This window comes from Stigmatopora nigra, chromosome 4 (assembly GCF_051989575.1).
Source record: "Stigmatopora nigra isolate UIUO_SnigA chromosome 4, RoL_Snig_1.1, whole genome shotgun sequence".
Taxonomy (NCBI): Eukaryota; Metazoa; Chordata; class Actinopteri; order Syngnathiformes; family Syngnathidae; genus Stigmatopora; species Stigmatopora nigra.
In genome coordinates, this window is record NC_135511.1 from 12,418,992 (window position 1) to 12,438,435 (window position 19,444).

Sequence of the window (19,444 nt, forward strand, 5' to 3'; positions counted from 1 at the left end):
CCAGTGAACTAACCTCTGTGCCACTAACAAGGGGAGACATCACCTACCGAGCCAATATGAAGCCTTTCTTTAAAGCCTTACCATACATGGTCATTTGAAGAAAAAAAAAGGCATACTATACATGGTCGTTTTAAAAAATAAAAAAAAAGCCTTACTTTACTACTTACTTTACTGTCGTTTTTTCCAGAGAATAAGCCTTACTATACTATGTCGTTTTTTAACGAAAAAAGCCTTACTATACTATGTCGTTTTTTAACGAAAAAAGCCTTACTATGCTATGTCGTTTTTTGACAAAAAAAGCCTTACTATACTATGTCGTTTTTTGACAAAAAAAGCCTTACTATGTCGTTTTTTGACGAAAAAAGCCTTACTATACTATGTCGTTTTTTAACGAAAAAAGCCTTACTATACTATGTCGTTTTTTAACAAAAAAAGCCTTACTATACTATGTCGTTTTTTAACGAAAAAAGCCTTACTATACTATGTCGTTTTTTAACGAAAAAAGCCTTACTATACTATGTCGTTTTTTAACAAAAAAAGCCTTACTATACTGTGTCGTTTTTTAACGAAAAAAGCCTTACTATACTATGTCGTTTTTTTGACAAAAAAGCCTTACTATACTGTGTCGTTTTTTAACAAAAAAAGGCCTTACTATACTATGTCGTTTTTTGACGAAAAAAGCCTTACTATACTATGTCGTTTTTTGACAAAAAAAGCCTTACTATACTATGTCGTTTTTTGACAAAAAAAGCCTTACTATGTCGTTTTTTGACGAAAAAAGCCTTACTATACTATGTCGTTTTTTAACGAAAAAAGCCTTTCTATACTATGTCGTTTTTTAACAAAAAAAGCCTTACTATACTATGTCGTTTTTTAACGAAAAAAGCCTTACTATACTATGTCGTTTTTTTAACGAAAAAAGCCTTACTATACTATGTCGTTTTTTAACGAAAAAAGCCTTACTATACTATGTCGTTTTTACCAAAAAAAGGCCTTACTATACTATGTCGTTTTTTAACAATAAAAGCCTTACTATACTATGTCGTTTTTTGACAAAAAAAGCCTTACTATACTATGTCGTTTTTTGACAAAAAAAGCCTTACTATACTATGTCGTTTTTTGACGAAAAAAGCCTTACTATACTATGTCGTTTTTTGACAAAAAAAGCCTTACTATACTATGTCGTTTTTACCAAAAAAGGCCTTACTATACTATGTCGTTTTTTAACAAAAAAAGCCTTACTATACTATGTCGTTTTTTGACCCAAAAAAGCCTTACTATACTATCTCGTTTTTTGACCCAAAAAAAGCCTTACTATACTATGTCGTTTTTTAACAAAAAAAGGCCTTACTATACTATGTCGTTTTTTGACGAAAAAAGCCTTACTATACTATGTCGTTTTTTGACAAAAAAAAGCCTTACTATACTATGTCGTTTTTTGACAAAAAAAGCCTTACTATATGTCGTTTTTTGACGAAAAAAGCCTTACTATACTATGTCGTTTTTTAACGAAAAAAGCCTTACTATACTATGTCGTTTTTTAACGAAAAAAGCCTTTCTATACTATGTCGTTTTTTGACAAAAAAAGCCTTACTATACTATGTCGTTTTTTGACAAAAAAAGCCTTACTATGTCGTTTTTTGACGAAAAAAGCCTTACTATACTATGTCGTTTTTACCAAAAAAAGGCCTTACTATACTATGTCGTTTTTTGACAAAAAAAAGCCCTACTATACTATGTCGTTTTTTGACCCGAAAAAAGCCTTACTATACTATGTCGTTTTTTTGACAAAAAAGCCTTACTATACTATGTCGTTTTTTGACGAAAAAAGCCTTACTATACTATGTCGTTTTTTGACAAAAAAAGCCTTACTATACTATGTCGTTTTTACCAAAAAAAGGCCTTACTATACTATGTCGTTTTTTAACAAAAAAAGGCCTTACTATACTATGTCGTTTTTTAACAAAAAAAAGCCTTACTATACTATGTCATTTTTTGACCCAAAAAAGCCTTACTATACTATCTCGTTTTTTGACCCAAAAAAAGCCTTACTATACTATGTCGTTTTTTTGACAAAAAAGCCTTACTATACTGTGTCGTTTTTTAACAAAAAAAGGCCTTACTATACTATGTCGTTTTTTGACGAAAAAAGCCTTACTATACTATGTCGTTTTTTGACAAAAAAAAGCCTTACTATACTATGTCGTTTTTTGACAAAAAAAGCCTTACTATGTCGTTTTTTGACGAAAAAAGCCTTACTATACTATGTCGTTTTTTAACGAAAAAAGCCTTACTATACTGTGTCGTTTTTTAACGAAAAAAGCCTTACTATACTATGTCGTTTTTTAACGAAAAAAGCCTTACTATACTATGTCGTTTTTTAACAAAAAAAGCCTTACTATACTATGTCGTTTTTACCAAAAAAAAAGGCCTTACTATACTATGTCGTTTTTTAACAATAAAAGCCTTACTATACTATGTCGTTTTTTGACAAAAAAAGCCTTACTATACTATGTCGTTTTTTGACAAAAAAGCCTTACTATACTATGTCGTTTTTTGACGAAAAAAGCCTTACTATACTATGTCGTTTTTTGACAAAAAAAGCCTTACTATACTATGTCGTTTTTACCAAAAAAGGCCTTACTATACTATGTCGTTTTTTAACAAAAAAAGCCTTACTATACTATGTCGTTTTTTGACCCAAAAAAGCCTTACTATACTATCTCGTTTTTTGACCCAAAAAAAGCCTTACTATACTATGTCGTTTTTTTGACCCAAAAAAAGCCTTACTATACTATGTCGTTTTTTAACAAAAAAGGCCTTACTATACTATGTCGTTTTTTGACGAAAAAAGCCTTACTATACTATGTCGTTTTTTGACAAAAAAAGCCTTACTATACTATGTCGTTTTTTGACAAAAAAAGCCTTACTATATGTCGTTTTTTGACGAAAAAAGCCTTTCTATACTATGTCGTTTTTTAACAAAAAAAGCCTTACTATACTATGTCGTTTTTTAACGAAAAAAGCCTTTCTATACTATGTCGTTTTTTAACAAAAAAAGCCTTACTATACTATGTCGTTTTTTAACGAAAAAAGTCTTACTATACTATGTCGTTTTTTAACGAAAAAAGCCTTACTATACTATGTCGTTTTTTGACAAAAAAAGCCTTACTATACTATGTCGTTTTTTGACAAAAAAGCCTTACTATGTCGTTTTTTGACGAAAAAAGCCTTACTATACTATGTCGTTTTTACCAAAAAAAGGCCTTACTATACTATGTCGTTTTTTGACAAAAAAAGCCCTACTATACTATGTCGTTTTTTGACCCGAAAAAAGCCTTACTATACTATGTCGTTTTTTTGACAAAAAAGCCTTACTATACTATGTCGTTTTTTTGACAAAAAAGCCTTACTATACTATGTCGTTTTTTTGACAAAAAAGCCTTACTATACTATGTCGTTTTTTTGACAAAAAAGCCTTACTATACTATGTCGTTTTTTAACAAAAAAAGCCTTACTATACTATGTCGTCTTTTAACGAAAAAAGCCTTACTATACTATGTCGTTTTTAACGAAAAAAGCCTTACTATACTATGTCGTTTTTTAACGAAAAAAGCCTTACCATACTATGTCGTTTTTTAACGAAAAAAGCCTTACTATACTATGTCGTTTTTTAACAAAAAAAGCCTTACTATACTATGTCGTTTTTACCAAAAAAAAGGCCTTACTATACTATGTCGTTTTTTAACAATAAAAGCCTTACTATACTATGTCGTTTTTTGACAAAAAAAGCCTTACTATACTATGTCGTTTTTTGACGAAAAAAGCCTTACTATACTATGTCGTTTTTTGACAAAAAAAGCCTTACTATACTATGTCGTTTTTTGACGAAAAAAGCCTTACTATACTATGTCGTTTTTTTGACAAAAAAGCCTTACTATACTATGTCATTTTTTAACAAAAAAAGCCTTACTATACTATGTCGTCTTTTAACGAAAAAAGCCTTACTATACTATGTCGTTTTTTGACCAAAAAAAACCTTACTATACTATGTCGTTTTTTGACCAAAAAAAAGCCTTACTATACTATGTCGTTTTTTCAGAGAAAAAGCCTTACTATACTATGTCGTTTTTTTGACCAAAAAAGCCTTACTATACTATGTCGTTTTTTGACCAAAAAAAAAGCCTTACTATACTATGTCGTTTTTTCAGAGAAAAAGCCTTACTATACTATGTCGTTTTTTCAGAGAAAAAGCCTTAAGTTAAAAATGACAAACTGGAAGCATGCCCTCTTTCCCCCTCCAGTTGTCAATGATGACAAATGAAGCTCAGGGCTGCCACTGAGACAGTCTCCAGGATTGGAGACCGGGACGGTGACATGAAGACTCCACTCAACTCTGATTTAGCCCTCAATTTTTCTCAATATTTTACTCAACAGGACAAGATATACTAGTACTAGTCCTTTGCTGGTCCCAATTACTGGTAGTGATACCGGACTGGATAAAAGAGATATGTATTATCAAAGGGGCAGGTGGAGGGGGTTTCCCTGAAAAAGACAGTTCCTTTTGTCGTTGGTGGACAGTGTGTAGTCCACGTGTGGTGTGGCCCCTGCGTGCGCTCTTTACGCCTGTCATCCAGCTGCAAGATCACAGCTCCGCAGGTCAGCGCAGGTTAAGCAGCATCTGTCATCAGAGTGCCACTATACCATTGTACGAGGAGAGACATGCGACAGTGAACTTTTCCTAACCAACAACCTCCTTATCATCTATGGGCTCCACATCTCTCAAAACAACAGGAAAAGCTTGTGAGAACCACTGAGGTTGAACTTGACCCAAGTTGAGGAAGTTCTTTTGACATTGCAAGTCAATATGCGGTAAACCAAAAATAAATTTCCTTGCCAAGGAAAACTTGCAACCCACTGGCAAAAGTGGCCCCCAGAGGACACATATACAAAAACATGGCAAAACTGTGAATGGAATCTTCACTGTGACACTTCCTCAACAATCATGTACCAGGATATGAAGGCACGTGTTACAACAAACAATATTTCAACTGCACAACTTGCTATTTCAGCTACAAAGAATCCCTCTTGATTGGCCTTTTCATTTGTTTAAGTCACCCAGGCATAGCTGCCATGTGTCATATATACCAGCATGTTGATCAAAAGAGAGACTTGCATACAGGAGAAGATTATGAGTTGCTGTGTAGCAGGTGGTGCGTAGGCAAGTCTGGCCATCTCCAATTTTAGAAACACTATTATCTTGTTTTAGGTCAGCAATAACTGGTTTCCTTCCACAAGAACAAGAAAACTCTTCCAAACAATGACAAAAGGCAATGTCACAGCTGCCAGAGAAGCAGCACTTCCTGCTCTCTTAAAAAACACATTTAAGGTCAACATCTTCCCTCTGTGGAAGTTAATTTAGCTCTTTTAGTGCATATTTTAAAAACAAAAAGGGAGATCAATTAAAAAAAGGTAAGAAATAAGATCCTGAATTTGCCTTAGGACAAACATCATAGCATAAGTGCATAATAAAAACTGACTAATGGTTGAATGACAAAAAAAAAAAAAAAGTATTTTCTCTCAAAATTCATTTCATATTTAATCACATATATATTTAATGTAACACTTAAGGAATTAAAGGCAGAAATGGCACAACATTCAATCCTATGCTTACCAATTTTCAAAATTGGCTCAAAAACATCTGAAAACAAAATGTGATTTTTATGGGTAGAAATTTAATCATTTAGGACAAGACAGTATAGCTGTATAGCACAATAACACTTCCGGCCTGTCTCAGTGTTATGACTGTTATTTTTTTTTAAAATTGAAATGTTTAATTTTAGCCACGGAGTCTTGTCAGACTGCAGCAGGAATTAGAACTAAGACAAAAATATGTGTAAACTATGTGTATTGGTGACAAAAACATTTATTGGCCATTTGGGTGACACAAACAAATGATCATCATTTGTCTGTACAATGGCCAAATTAACACTTGGTACAAACCTGTAATTAAAGCTAAGTAAGTAACTAACGGAATATTAAAATAATGTGTTAAATCGCCAGAATGTTTATCAAATTATCTTTTTTTTTTGTCCTAATCATCCTTTCATAATTTAAATTCTTTGGCTATAAAATGATACGAATGAATGAAATTTCAGAGGGGGGAGATGAATGGGTAATACAATCGAAATGTCTACGGATTCTTATGATTACAAAAGCAAAAAGAAAAAAAAACTCCAATAAGAATCAAATGTGACGTGTACATTACACTAGTATCGATTCAAAATGATAGCCCTTAACTCACCACATGATTTTAAAGGCTATACTGAAAGTGCACTGTGGAGTTGAAACTCAGGACTAATATGGCATGTCCAACAAACAGTGAAAATTTAGAGAACACAAACAAAAACAAGACAAATTAATTCTAATTACATTTGACTAGCAAGAGATGTCACAAAGCCCTGCAATCGCTTGACTCCAAACAGTCCTGTAGCTGCTACAGCAATAGTAAGCATTAACCTTCAGGTCTTTGAAATGGTCAACCAGTAAAGAGAGAGGTAGCTAAAGCAAGCGGCTGGATGCAGAGGTACAGTAGGTGGAATAGGTCCAAAAAGGTTCATAGGTTAAGGCAAGCTGTGGACATCGCTGGTTTGAGATAGCCAGTGGTAAAGCACTCATGTAAACACTGAGAAAAATGACAAAGCAAAAAGCTGGCTGAACACAGTCGGCTTTACCAGCAAAAAAAAGACAGGCGAGCTTCTGTAGTGGACAGGGTAAGGTGGGCCAAGCAGCACCATGCTTGAGAGGACTAGCACCATCAGTGGCTTTTTTTTCCCCAAGTGCATTTTGGGGATGGGAATACAATTTACTCAAGAATGCCTTGTGAATGGGGGCGGGCTTGTATTGGACACGGGAAGAGGAAAAGCACATCCGCTGAAATTAACATCACCTGGCCAATCACGGTTGCATGAATACACCCAAAATGATCAGTCACTGCAAAGGCATTTGCACCTGTGAGTATGTGCTCAATGGAGCAGTCGTTTGCAGAATTGCACCAGCGTGATTGTCAGTGTAGGTGCAAAGGGCGATAGTAATCTCTTAATGGTAGTTGTGCAGGAGTCGGGGAAAATAAAGTATGAATCATGCATGCACTCATGCTAAGGAATGCAAACTGTTTAGCTATTGTGTACAGCTAAAACTGTAAAGGGGAACTGGGTATCATCTCGGGAGGAATGTTTTGGGGCTAAAAACTAATCAGAAGGTAACATTTGGTCCAATACATGCAATGTAGGTTTGGGGCTAATTTTGCTCTTATTAAACATATTTAAAAAAATGTTTCAGAGCTACTTAGAAGACCACAACACCAAAATGAAAATCATTGAAGATCGTTTCGGTTTCTACAAATCAATTCTTTAGTGAATAGAAAGCTTATGAATGGGTGCAAGCTATGAAACTGCTGTATTGATTGTATGAGACCACCCTACATCTTGTCCACAACCTGAATATTTAAAAGGTAGGGGGGAAAAAAAGTGCCACATAACGAGCCCTGCTAGCGGCCACCATTGCTGCTGTTATAGTGGCTGTTTGAAATCTTCCGCTGCTTTATTCATCTGCAGCACTGGTCCCTCTGACGTCACCTTTTTTGCGGAGCTGTGGAAGATAAGAGACCTTGTTAATAAAGTATTTCTGTTAAAAATGCGGGGATAAGCACTTCAAGTAAATTGATGAACTGAACTTTTTTTCAATTAGATTGAAAAATTATTATAACATCACAAAACATGACAAAAAAACAACAACAACAAAAACTATTCTTATCTTGTTTATGTTGTAGGTAGATTAAAAAAAAACCTTTCATTTCAGATATTTCCACCCTGAGGCTGATGGCTTTGGAAAGCCAATTAGTGTTTGAATCTGATTGCTGAGGACATTAATAGAAGCGTTTGAACTAACTGTGGCACTAAACAGAGGAGCGGGACAGATGTGATGAAACGGCATCAGGATTACCTTGCTGCTTCCGCCACCATCCAACATCTAACTCTCGGCCCCATCCTCTTTCACTCAATCACCACAGAGGCTGCTTCTCAAAGGCAAAATTCCATTTGTATGTTAATGAAGCAATAGGAGCCATCTTGAAGGTAATCGGTCCTTTGGCCCTTTTCCTTTTAGACCGTCTTCTCCCTCTACTCTGACAGAACCATTTCTGGTGCACACAGTATGGACTGCTTTGTTCAGAGGACACATACATTCATTTCTGAAGTTGTCCTTCACCCCATTCAGCCAAGACATTGTATGTCGCAGTGTCTATGGGCCAGCATTGCACACAAGTATCATCCTGTCCAGCGGCCATAACCTTATCCTAGCCACATTCTTCTTTGATGGTAACCAATGTTTACTTACTCAAAGGGAAAATGGAAAACATATGCTAGTGTAATTCTGGTAGAAAGTAGGGAATGTCTGAGTGTTTCCCACTTAGGCAAGATCAGTACAGTCCAGCCTGTATTCATCCATTTTCTCCTCGTATGGCCAAAAGCTCAAATATATTTAGGAGTTCCAAGAGAAAATCAGTGGGTAAGGTTTCACTGAGAATGTGAATTACTGAGATAAAAAGACTGATTTACTTCTCTGACTTGTACTTTTTTGTTGTTGCAGATAATGGGTGCTAAAATCCAGTCGTCGGTTTGTAACTTGGGCTGGGTTGTTTTGCAATGTGCATGCGAGATTGTGAAATAGAGTTGCACACATTCACATGACGTATACACAAACACCATCAGAGTGAACAAAAAGCCATTTGACAACACCAAAAAAAGAGTGAACACAAAAAAATCTGCAGCAATAGAGAACCCAGAGATAAATACGGGGAGACTGGGCTCTACCTGGCCTGGCTACTCCTCTGCAGCCTTTGTGCCACATACGGCACCCTGTTTACGTATCTAGACAGGAATGAAAAGTACAGTACATTGGACAAACCAGCAAGGCAGTCCGGATATGTTGAGCTTGTCAAGTGTGAAACAATTAATACCAACTACATCAATTACTGTAAAACAAGGTCAATGCCTTAAATCAGTTGTCCACTATCTTTTTTTTACACCACGAAGTGAAACCTTGTTGTTAGGGTTATTATTATTATTATTACTGGAATGCCTTGTCCATTGCCACAGACTGTGATTGCTTTTACTGGATCACTGTATAAACACACATTTCCATAAATGATGAAATAAAGCAGTTTGTGTTATCTTTCTTGCCACGATTTAGAAGCTCGGAAACGTGATAGTTTAGAATGGTCGCTGACTGGTCGGAAAAAGTCGCTAATTATGGCAACAATGCTGTGCTGTCCTCTGTGCTGACAACCATTAGTGGGCCCATTAGAAGGAACATGCTCTGTCTGACCTACCCAAGCTTCTTTAAAAAAAAAAAAAAAGCCCTGACAATGAATCTTTGTGCACTTACCTCATCCAGTTCCTTCTGAGTCTCTGCCTCCATTCGCCGTATATCATCCATTGTTAGCTCCACCCACTTGTCAATCCAACAGAAAAGCTGACGGTGGAAGTTGGTGAATATCCTCTTTTCTTGCTGAAACAGTTTCAGGGCCAAGGTTAGTAGAAGTAGATTGAAAAATGAAAGAAATTAAAAATGTCCATAAGACGTTAAATTTTTGCGAATGTAGATTGTTTTACACATTCAATACATTTTAAAAACTACATTTTATAGGACAAAAAGTAGTTAGAAAATCTATATAAAAAAAATCAAATTGAGACCAAGGAGCGTCAATCAAAATATTAATTTTGTCAAAATAAATGGTTGAGAGTGTGCACAAAACTAACCTCATGAATTAAATTCTCCACTTTAGTTTGAAGGCCGAACCATTTAAACTTGACTGTAACCAGTTTGTAGGCACACATTCTAGGACAGTCGTTCTTGGCACTGAGCTCTTTCTGGTGAGAAGAAAAAGCAAAATAATATCAAATAAAATGAATTCAATGAATTCAAACCATCTAACTTGAGGGCCCCAAAAAGCTACATAAGAAAACCATGAGTTATGAATGAGTCATACAGACAGTTGAAAGACTATTGAAGACCCATCTTGGCAGCATTTAAAGCTTTAAAAAATTAATTAATACATAAAGCCGTGTATGGAAAAAATTATCAATATATTCTGCTTTGCACAGATAAAAGTGCCCTTATCTTTAACACTTTGGAAAACCATTCTACACTTCTTGCTGTCCTCTGAAGAGAATAGAAGAGTGGGGTGGAGGAAAGGGAGGGGAGGCAGTGGCGGAGCAAAGTGGGTAAACTCCAGATGAAGGGACCAGTTCTCTGCCTCAGCCCCGACAGTGACACCGTTCCCGAAAGACATGCCTTTGTGGCCAGGGAAGGCAGATAAAACGGAAGCGGAGATGCGATAAGGTCGGCGCAAAGCTGGTTACATTATTAACACCTACGACTCGCTCGCCCCCAGAACACTCGCAGAGAAGCCTCAGAGAACACCTGTTTAATTAATCACTTCATTCTGGCTCAGTATTCCAGGAGAAAAATGCCACAGACCTGCCTCAGTCACCCCCATGTCACTGCTGTTTGATGCTGCCATCATGGAGAAAAGCGAGAGCAGGGAAATGAGAAACATTTCTAAATTTGCAGTGGGTTTAGAAAAGTTGTCGTGGCAAAAGGAGAACTTCACATGAAACGCATTCTACATCAAAACACTTACGGTGACATTTCTTCTCCCCCTCTCTGTGCCCCACTCAAAGGAGCAGAAGTTTTGCAAAATACAAAGGAAAGAGATATGCAAGCATGTGTGTATGCAGAGATAGACAAGAGTTTCTTTGCCTCATGAAGTTGCCAGTAAACTGTCCCTCTGTTGTGAAACCTTTTTTTCCCACTCGAGACTATTTCAGTGTCCAGTGAGGATGGGGGAAAACTAATTAAAAACAAATATGAAGTTCAACTTCTGTATTCATAGTAATAAAAACATTTGGCTGCCCTTGCTCTGCAAAAATAAATTCTAATGAACAGTATTAATCTACTCATCAATAAGTTGTGGAGTTGTGGACAAAACACATCTGCCATTTGAATCATATGCTGCATTTACACTAGAGTAAAACCATCACGCAAAAACAGATCATACAATGCCACCATTTTTGGTTCATATACTTCATAAGCGCTGTAAATACTCTAATCTCATAATTTTACAATGTATGTCCCGTAGCATTGACCAAAAGACAGTTTTGTTTCGAATCTGATCTAAGCTCAAGAGAAATAAGTACCTTCCAGAATGGTCCAAGTGGTCCTCTTCCCGTCTTCACTGACTTGAACTTGGAGGGGTCTTCATCTTGCTTATAGTCCTATTGTGACCAAAATTGAAATAATCGTTACAAAACAACAAGACTTGTTCAATGGACACTAACTTAAGCTTAAAAATACTCATCGTTTCTTATGGTTACATACTGTATCATACAGAAAGAAAATAATAACTGTAAGGTATTCTAAATGGAAATGTACCATAAACATTCTGCAACTTTGTACCACTTCCATGAATATAATTTAATGTCATCATTACAACTAAAATAACTTGTTTTAACTATTTTCAAATTGGAAGAAATACTAAACATACAGAAAACATTGGCTGAATGTACCAACTACGTATCAAATCATCAATTGCTCGAGGGCTCAGCAATTAAAAAAAAAAAATCATGATTAGCCCAGCAGCTTAAAGCTATTTTTCAGGGTGATCGGTCAACAAGAGGGTGAAAACTGTGGAGAGACCGCACAAGCACAGTAATTTGACTGTTTTAATGCTGAAAGCTCGATCACTATAACAATGCAGTGTGCAGCACTAATGAGGTCTGTGAATCAATGTGCCGTGGCAGACAAAAGGGAGAAACTCCACCAGTAAACTAGAGTACATAAGAGCCCTGGGTGCATCCTGTGCGTTTGTCGAGAGCTGCCATACGAAGAACTGTGAGCTGTAATTACGCTAACAAACTCATCGGTGCAGGCGGTGCGTCCCGGGGCCTGCGGCCATGCCCGAGGCTGAGAGCTGATAGGGCCCTTAGACACAACACACTCCTCCAGAAAGGCAAACATGTCCGCCTCGTTAACTTCCCAGGGCAAAAAAAAACACATTGCGCTAGCGAGTACTACGAAATGAGGCAATGTGATGTTAATAAGAGCAGTAACGACTAACTACCTAAAATCTGGATTTTTCTCCACCATCAAGTGTGAAAAATTGTCAGGTAAGGTCCTCCATAATTAACCTGGAGACCTTTAAACCGTAAAGGTGAAGCAGTGTATTAACGCTTGTGATGCCTTTAAGTTAAAGAATTATTTCAATAAAGAGGCAAATTCAATTTTCAATATTTTGAACAGTTTTAATGGCTAAGAGATGCCAAAATGGCAGTGCCCCGAGCTTTAAGAGTGTAGATCATGAAGATAATGCCGTATTTAAATTTATATATGCACATGTATTGTGGTTTAGTGGAGTATAGTTAACAAACAGTCAGTTCCTGTCTTTGTTTTGGGTACAACTTACAAAGACCATGCTTGATAGCTATTTTGGGCAAGTCCTGAAAACACGGTGTGGAACAATATGTTTACAAAAGCGGAAAAGACCAAATTGTATTTCAGTAACTCGGGAGATTATGTGCTAAGAATCCATAAGCACGGGATAATTAGGCCTGAAAACCAATCGATTGCGAACAGTGTAATAAAGATATTTTTCCACCTGGAGGCGCCACACACAGTTAAAATGTTTACTTACAGAGGAGCAGACGTGACTTCCGTCTGCAATGTCAATAGGTACAACAGCAACTTGCTGCCAGGAGGAACGATCAAGCTTGTGGACCTAAAAAGCCAAATCATTCATATAAAAGTACAATTAAAAACACATTCTGGCATACAAAGACACACAGTATATGGAGTTGTGTATTGTGATTTTACTAACATTTTCTTGTGTTCCAAGATCAGGTTTATGCCACGTCTCAATCTTGATCAAGAAATTGTCTTTCATGTATTCATTCTACAAAAAAAAGTGTCATCGTTAATGACGCACAGTGCTTTGATCAATAAAAACACCAAACATCCAACCAACAAAGACTACCTACCGTCACTTCTGATCAAGGATAGGCGGCAGAAGGAGGAAAAAAAAAACATGACATTAACCACATAAAAATACAACGGGAAGAGCCAAGAACAACGGGAAAAGGGCTCACCAGTTCTGCAGTAGGGATAGGCATTCCAGGCTTTTTCATGAAATACAAAGGCGCTTTCTGGTGCCAATAGTTGAATAAATGTTGGAACACGACTGCGGAATGGCGAGATGGGGAAGCAAAGAGATGACTTTGGTGAAAAAGCAAAAATGTACCATAGTGGCTGACTTGTGATTAGCAACAGTAAACATATAGAAACTACCAGTCAAAAGTATGTACAGTTTCTTATTTAATAACACCAGTGTGTGTCCAAAGTTGACTTGTTGATATGTGGGTGAAAACAAAACAGGATTGTGGCAAGAACAAAAAGTTGTGTGATACTGCCACCATCTGATTGTACACCGCAATTACAGTGCAATCGTCAATATTTAATGTGCAACTAACCTTTTGAGGCGGTAGATTTTGTGTGTATACTGTCCTTTTTCTCCCTCCTTTTCATAGGGCTCATTTCTTAATACCTCAATCCCCTCACCACCTCCTGTTTCATTTTTACTTGCTTCAGCCACAGAAAACAACTGCCCAACTTGATACTGTAAAACAAACAATTTTCAGAATAGAATCAAATGTGAGCCACAAGCAATTGGAAGAACACGGCAAAACATAATAATGGACTGTAGGGATGACTAGATGCTCTTATTTTTTTGCATTTGTGTTATATATTTAAATGTGCTATTGTCGGTTATGATTGTGAGAATATACAATTTAATTTCCAATTCATGTATGAAATGCTAATGTACATTTTGATTAAAATGCTTGTTAGAACTCAAAATTGAACTCTACTCATCTTTAATTCTTTTCATTAGGAGGAAAGAGATACACTTACCTCCTCAACACTACAAGGTAACACCACACGGCTAGAAAAGAAAAAGAAAGAGAGGATTAGAATAGAGCGCTATAGTACTGCATTTAGTACATCAATTTAAATACATGTCAATACTTTTAATCACCACCCCTGACATCAACCCAATAGAGGCAGATCAGATGTAATTTTGTACTAGACATGCTTATAATCAGTGCCTTCATTCAGACTGGATTATTTGTATTTTGGGGCAAAAAATTGTTTCAACTTGGAATTTCTAATGGTCCCTTGGAACAAAAGGACTCAAAAAGGTATTATTTGTAACACACTGATACATCAGATTTTAATGGTATAAAAAACTATCACATTGCTCAAATTTCATGGTTCAAATACAATACAATCGACCACATAGGATTAATTCTTTATTTTGGATAGTCTAATAAATGACATTTTTGCATAGAGTACAAATGAAAGTTTGTGATTCCTTATTTTGAAAGGTTCAACCATCGTCAACAGGAAGTTATCGTGTGTTGTGCTGATTATCAGCAAATTTTCTAGTACAAAATTACATCTTATCTCCCCTAACCTAGATGAAATGTAGGTAGTTTGACTGTGCTGTTTTGAACAACGAAAGGCAACAGAAGCAAATCTGATAATCAGGAAAAAAAGCATTTGGTATCCCCCAATAGCGTGTGTTTAGCAGCGGAAGCCCTGCCTCCAAGTCGACTATTCAACCAAATAAAACAGAACACTGAACATTTTCAAAACCGGAAAGGAACACTTTGTCAGATCTTTTCGAGGGGAAAAGCGACTACAATCACAATTCGATGTGAAATAAATGATTTCAGACTATCACGTTAGTTGGATACCATCTCGGTACTTTAGAGGCATTGTTTGCTTGAAGACTAGTAGCCATCTGCTAACCAGCACAACGTTAACACTCGTGTACCTGGAGGTACACAACTATCGAACACACACAAGCAGACTATTTTTTAGCACACTGGGATGCCTGTAGTGTGTGAAAATCTATCTGAAATAGTAATCGGGAACGATCGCGACATTAAGCCATACTTAAATCTGCATCAGCAGGGACCCTTCCCACCTCATTTATGATCAACATTGGCTAAGTGCTAGCTAACATAGCGTGCACGTCAAATGAAGTTCAACTTTGCGGAAGAGAAGTCACACTCACGTTGCAACAACCGTACGGCAGTACGTTAATGATTAAGTTACTTTATATGGATTAAAGAGGGAAACTGAGATAACATTAGCTATTGATGCCGGTAGGCCACAAAGTAGTTCTTGGGCAACGCCACCACCCTTCCTCGTGTTACCATGTCAGTCCGTCAGTCAGTGATGAAAAGTTTCCGAGTAGCGAGTATCCGATCCCTGAACCCCGCCACACCCAAGCTAAACCCATATTAAATCTACATTAACAATGATGTTGTAAACAATAATTTGTATTAATATCTCACTTACTACTCCTTGATGAGGACCATTGTCTTGTATACTTGCTCCGACTCGACCTGTACGTCGTACCGCTAGACGAGTGCGACCGCTGATTGCAGCTGACGTCATCAGCTGTAAAGAACAATATTTCGCCCCGCCCCAGCTTGTCGCTGATTGGCTCGACGCTACCTCTCATCATGTATATTAGCCAGTAAAATCTATTTCACGTGGCTGAAAAAGCCAGTCATTTTACAGTATATGTTGGATTTCATCACTGGGGCAAAAACAGAGATGGCATGAGCATTCATATACACACTCTTCTTAGTTCAAATATTTGCACAAGAAAAAAAAGTTCATTTGAAAAGCAGAACTACTGATACAATCCCTAAATGCTGAATCTCAAATATCAGAAAGAAAACCCTGCAACTCAGACTCCTGAAAAGAATACTAAAGTTTATTTGTGTATGTGTATATAGTAGTAGAGTAGAAGTATATTATTATGGGGAAATCTAGTGTCCAATAAGCCTATTCATGTCTTTGGAATGTGTGGGTAAACCAAAGTGCCCAGAGAAAATCCACACAGGCCCGGAGAGTTCATGCAAACTCCACACAGGTAGACTTACCTGGATTTGAACCCAGGTTCCCCACTGTGAGGCCGATGTGCAAACCACTGGCTCCGCTGGTCCACATTGCACCTTATAATGATGGAATAAAAATATGGGCAAACAATGTGTGAATCATGACCTGTTCTTGAATAAGGGAATAGAAATTATAAGGAAAAAATATCAAACTCAAAGCAAAAGACAGATTAGTCAACTAAGAAAACTTTACGTATAGTTGGTTGTAGAGCATAGCAGAAAAGGTGTTTGTTTTTTCTTTTATTGAAACAGTTTACTGATAATGACAGGTGGTCGTCACAAAACCGTGATGTTGAATAAAAAAAAATCATTGGCTAAAAATTCATATGCCATACTTAACATTGAATAGCAATAGAATCCATGCTTCAGAGCAGACACTCAACTCACAAAGAAATCAGGCAAAATGCCTTCTGACTTCGATAAAAAATATTAAATCTTTTCTCCCACTCTATCCATCTTTACACGGTACATTTTTGTTCATTTTTTTAATAATATAAAAACGCTTAATACTGATTGTGAAACACTGGAATTAATTTACAAACATAACAATAATAATTATAATATTAATAACAATAACAAACAATAATAACATTACAATTCTTTGAAACAAAAGATAAAATGGAAGAAGTCAGTCATAGTTGTTGCATTTTGGCCCGTGCGAACAATGTTTGGTGGGAAAAGTCCGAATGGCATTTACAATTACCTGACACAAAGTTACACACAAACACAGTATCAGGTCGTCGAGCCTTTCTCATCGCCTTTAGCAAAAAATTCCGGGCACATAAACAAAACTGCAGGCATGTGCCAAAAACACCAACCCATCCGACCAATCAATAATTGTCCTGACCATTTGTAAAGCTTGACTGGCCAATCACAGCTCTCAAAGAGTGACCAACTTCTTATCACACACACACATCTGATGTTTCAGCATTTAGAAGAAGGGAAAAATCTTCCAGGTGATAAGAACTTGTATCCATTCCCAGAGGGTAGTCGAATTGAACGAGCACCAGGACTACTGCTTGTAGAAATGGTGGGCGATGGAGCCCCTTTCTTGGGACTGGAGCAGTGATGTCCATTGGAGTTCTTACCACCCCTCTCCATTGACTGCAGCCCCAGCTCTCGCAGCTCCAGGCTGTCTTGAGTATCATTGGGGGAGCAATGTCGTGGAGACAGGTTAAGAAGGCTCAGTACATCCCTACTGGCAGATGCCAGAGGACCAGGGGCGCTGTGAACAGCTCTGACGGGGCCGAGATGTTGATGACCTGTAGCGTTTGCCCAGAAGGTTTTTAGATTATGAATAGCCTGGACTTTTTCATCAATGACCCCTCTCCTTAATCGGTCAAGATCTGGCGCATCGGCCGAGGTGGCGGAGCCTGTAGAGGAATAGGATAGGGCAGGCGATGGTGCACTCCCAACTGGTGATTGGTGACCAGAGCTAGGAGACACATTACTGGGGGATCGTGATATGTGGCCACTATATGGGGAACTTGGGTACTTCAATTTGAATTGTGCATGGCTGTCTGAATTTGGTGAAGGATGGCTGCCGTCTTTTTGTGAACACTCTGAGACAGCCGGACTGTTGTAGCCGGAGCTTATTTTTTGCAAAGAAGATGAGCGAGAGGGGGGTTTGGGTTTTGGGGAAGACTGAGGTCTGTCGCTAGCACTGCTGTTAGGACGACTGAAAGCACTAGTTTCTGAGGAACGGAAGGCGCTGCTGCTCTGTGGTGAATTTCCTCTCGAATTTCCGCCATCCACTCTGGCTCGCTGAAGACTACCAACTGCTCGTAGGTGGCTGTGGGTCTCCTCTAAAATCTTCTGCGCCAGTTCCTGAGGATCGAGAGGGGGGCCTTTTTCCTCCTGAGACTTCACAGTACTGTCAGTCTCCGTACTGGATTGATCCGATTCACCTGTGTCTGAGGTGCTCACTTTGCCAACTTTCTGGAACGGTGAGTTTGGACTGGGAACCAGGCATGTCTTGACAGGAGAAGTGGGGGTGCTGACACTGCCTCTCGACGACACTGACACAGAGTAACCTCTGCCTGCTCCACTACTTGACCGAGAAACCACACCTCTTCCTCCTCTGAGGTGGCGCTGGCCGTGGCCTGGTGGTAGAGGCAAAGAGTCACAATGGCCCCCGAGCGGCTCGCTACTGATAATAGAGAAGCCCTCATATTCCTCCTCTTCTCCACGGGATCCTGACATTGCAGTCGTTGCTCCGTGAGGAGACGATCGACTCCGGGGCACGTGAGGGTGTTTGTGTGCCGCAAAGTGAGCCGAGACCCCACTGCGGTGCCGATGGCTGAGGAAGTCACAATCGGATTTGGAAGCAAAGCTCATGGAAGAGGCCACAGAGCTCAGGCTATAGACAGAGATGGCGTCTGATGCCTGATTGTCCAGGCAATGAGGAGTGAAGGGAAGGCTTGAATAGCTTGGAAGAGGGTTGGAAACGGACTGCGCTGAGGCCAAAGACTCAAGGGAAGATGAGCTGTCTAGACTTAAACGCTTTGGCAGTTCTGTGGAGTCTGAAAGAAATGATTGGTAAAAAAAATAAGACTGAAAAGATCAGAAAAGCAAGCCAAACATGAATGAAAACCAAAACATTTGTATACATACCAAATAATGCCAGGAGGGACTGAAGAGCAAAGTGCAATGTGCGGCGATTGGCTAGTTTGCCTGTCTTTAGGACCACTTCTTCCTGGCCTACCTCACAAAGGTCAAAACCTGCATATACATTCAAAGACAAATAAATGTTGTCTTTTAGTTAGTGGATATGATGTGGGAAGCTACATGGAGGAACAAGGCGACTCACCAAGTGCTGCCAAAAACTCATGGCATCCTGGTAGCCTCCAAAGTTGCACACTGATGGACACCTGGATAGGCAGGAGTGAAAAATCCTGTTCTTTCTCACCAGTCTGGAGCTGGACTAGCACCTGGTGGAGCTGGAGAAAACAAGAAAAGCATTATTAACAATGCTAATAATGTTAGTCTAATCCTATTGGTATTAGACACTGTTTTCTATGATATGATTTTAGTACATTTATTGATATTTGAGCCACAAGCCATGGCAGAAAATGTGGATGAATACATCTAGTTTCATTTTAAATGTACTTAATTGTATGAATAAAATGCACACAATTATTAAAACTAATGTATTTGCAGGCACGTGTTCATCGATTTGTAGCAGGTATGAATAGGCTTTAAAGGTGAAAGACGGAAATGGTGGTACACGTGCGTTCTGGGCGGTTTTGTTTGGAGATTACAGCTGAAAACAGGGACACCTTTGTTAACCTGACGTAACTATTTAGGGAGTATGGTCACATGCCGTTGTCGTCACGTCACTTTTACATCCTATATCT

At 38.1% G+C, this 19,444-nt stretch overlaps 2 protein-coding genes across 4 annotated transcripts in view; both read right to left on the reverse strand.

Annotated features, from left to right (window-relative positions):
• Positions 1-5,715: 5,715 nt before the first annotated feature.
• LOC144195670 (phosphatidylinositol transfer protein beta isoform-like) lies at positions 5,716-15,603 on the reverse strand. The gene is made up of 11 exons (XM_077715464.1): positions 15,481-15,603; positions 14,026-14,056; positions 13,587-13,732; positions 13,206-13,297; positions 13,098-13,105; positions 12,938-13,012; positions 12,755-12,838; positions 11,262-11,339; positions 9,822-9,932; positions 9,448-9,570; positions 5,716-7,650 (listed from the first exon to the last, which is right to left on the reverse strand). The coding sequence occupies exons 1-11, from the start codon at positions 15,498-15,500 to the stop codon at positions 7,603-7,605; spliced, it is 816 nt and encodes a 271-aa protein (XP_077571590.1). The 5' UTR covers positions 15,501-15,603; the 3' UTR covers positions 5,716-7,602.
• A 1,274-nt stretch (positions 15,604-16,877) lies between these two features.
• The window catches only part of LOC144195692 (tetratricopeptide repeat protein 28-like), a 131,069-nt gene continuing 128,502 nt past the window's right edge, over positions 16,878-19,444 (reverse strand). For all 3 annotated transcript variants that reach the window (XM_077715499.1, XM_077715498.1, XM_077715500.1), the window contains 3 exons: positions 18,898-19,027; positions 18,702-18,809; positions 16,878-18,610 (listed from right to left, as the gene is read on the reverse strand). In XM_077715499.1, the coding sequence (XP_077571625.1) occupies positions 17,013-18,610; positions 18,702-18,809; positions 18,898-19,027 (1,836 nt within the window). In that variant the 3' untranslated portion in view covers positions 16,878-17,012. The remainder of the gene's footprint in view (positions 18,611-18,701; positions 18,810-18,897; positions 19,028-19,444) is intronic.

Bases quoted from the DNA above. Each gene is read 5' to 3' on its own strand.
- LOC144195670 (XM_077715464.1), bottom strand. From the start codon at position 15,500: ATGGTCCTCATCAAGGAGTA. The intron at 11,340-12,754 runs GTAAGTAAACAT...TGGTCACAATAG, and splicing joins GAAGTCACGTCTGCTCCTCT to GACTATAAGCAAGATGAAGA. The intron at 7,651-9,447 runs GTAAGTGCACAA...TATCTTCCACAG, and splicing joins CTCAGAAGGAACTGGATGAG to CTCCGCAAAAAAGGTGACGT.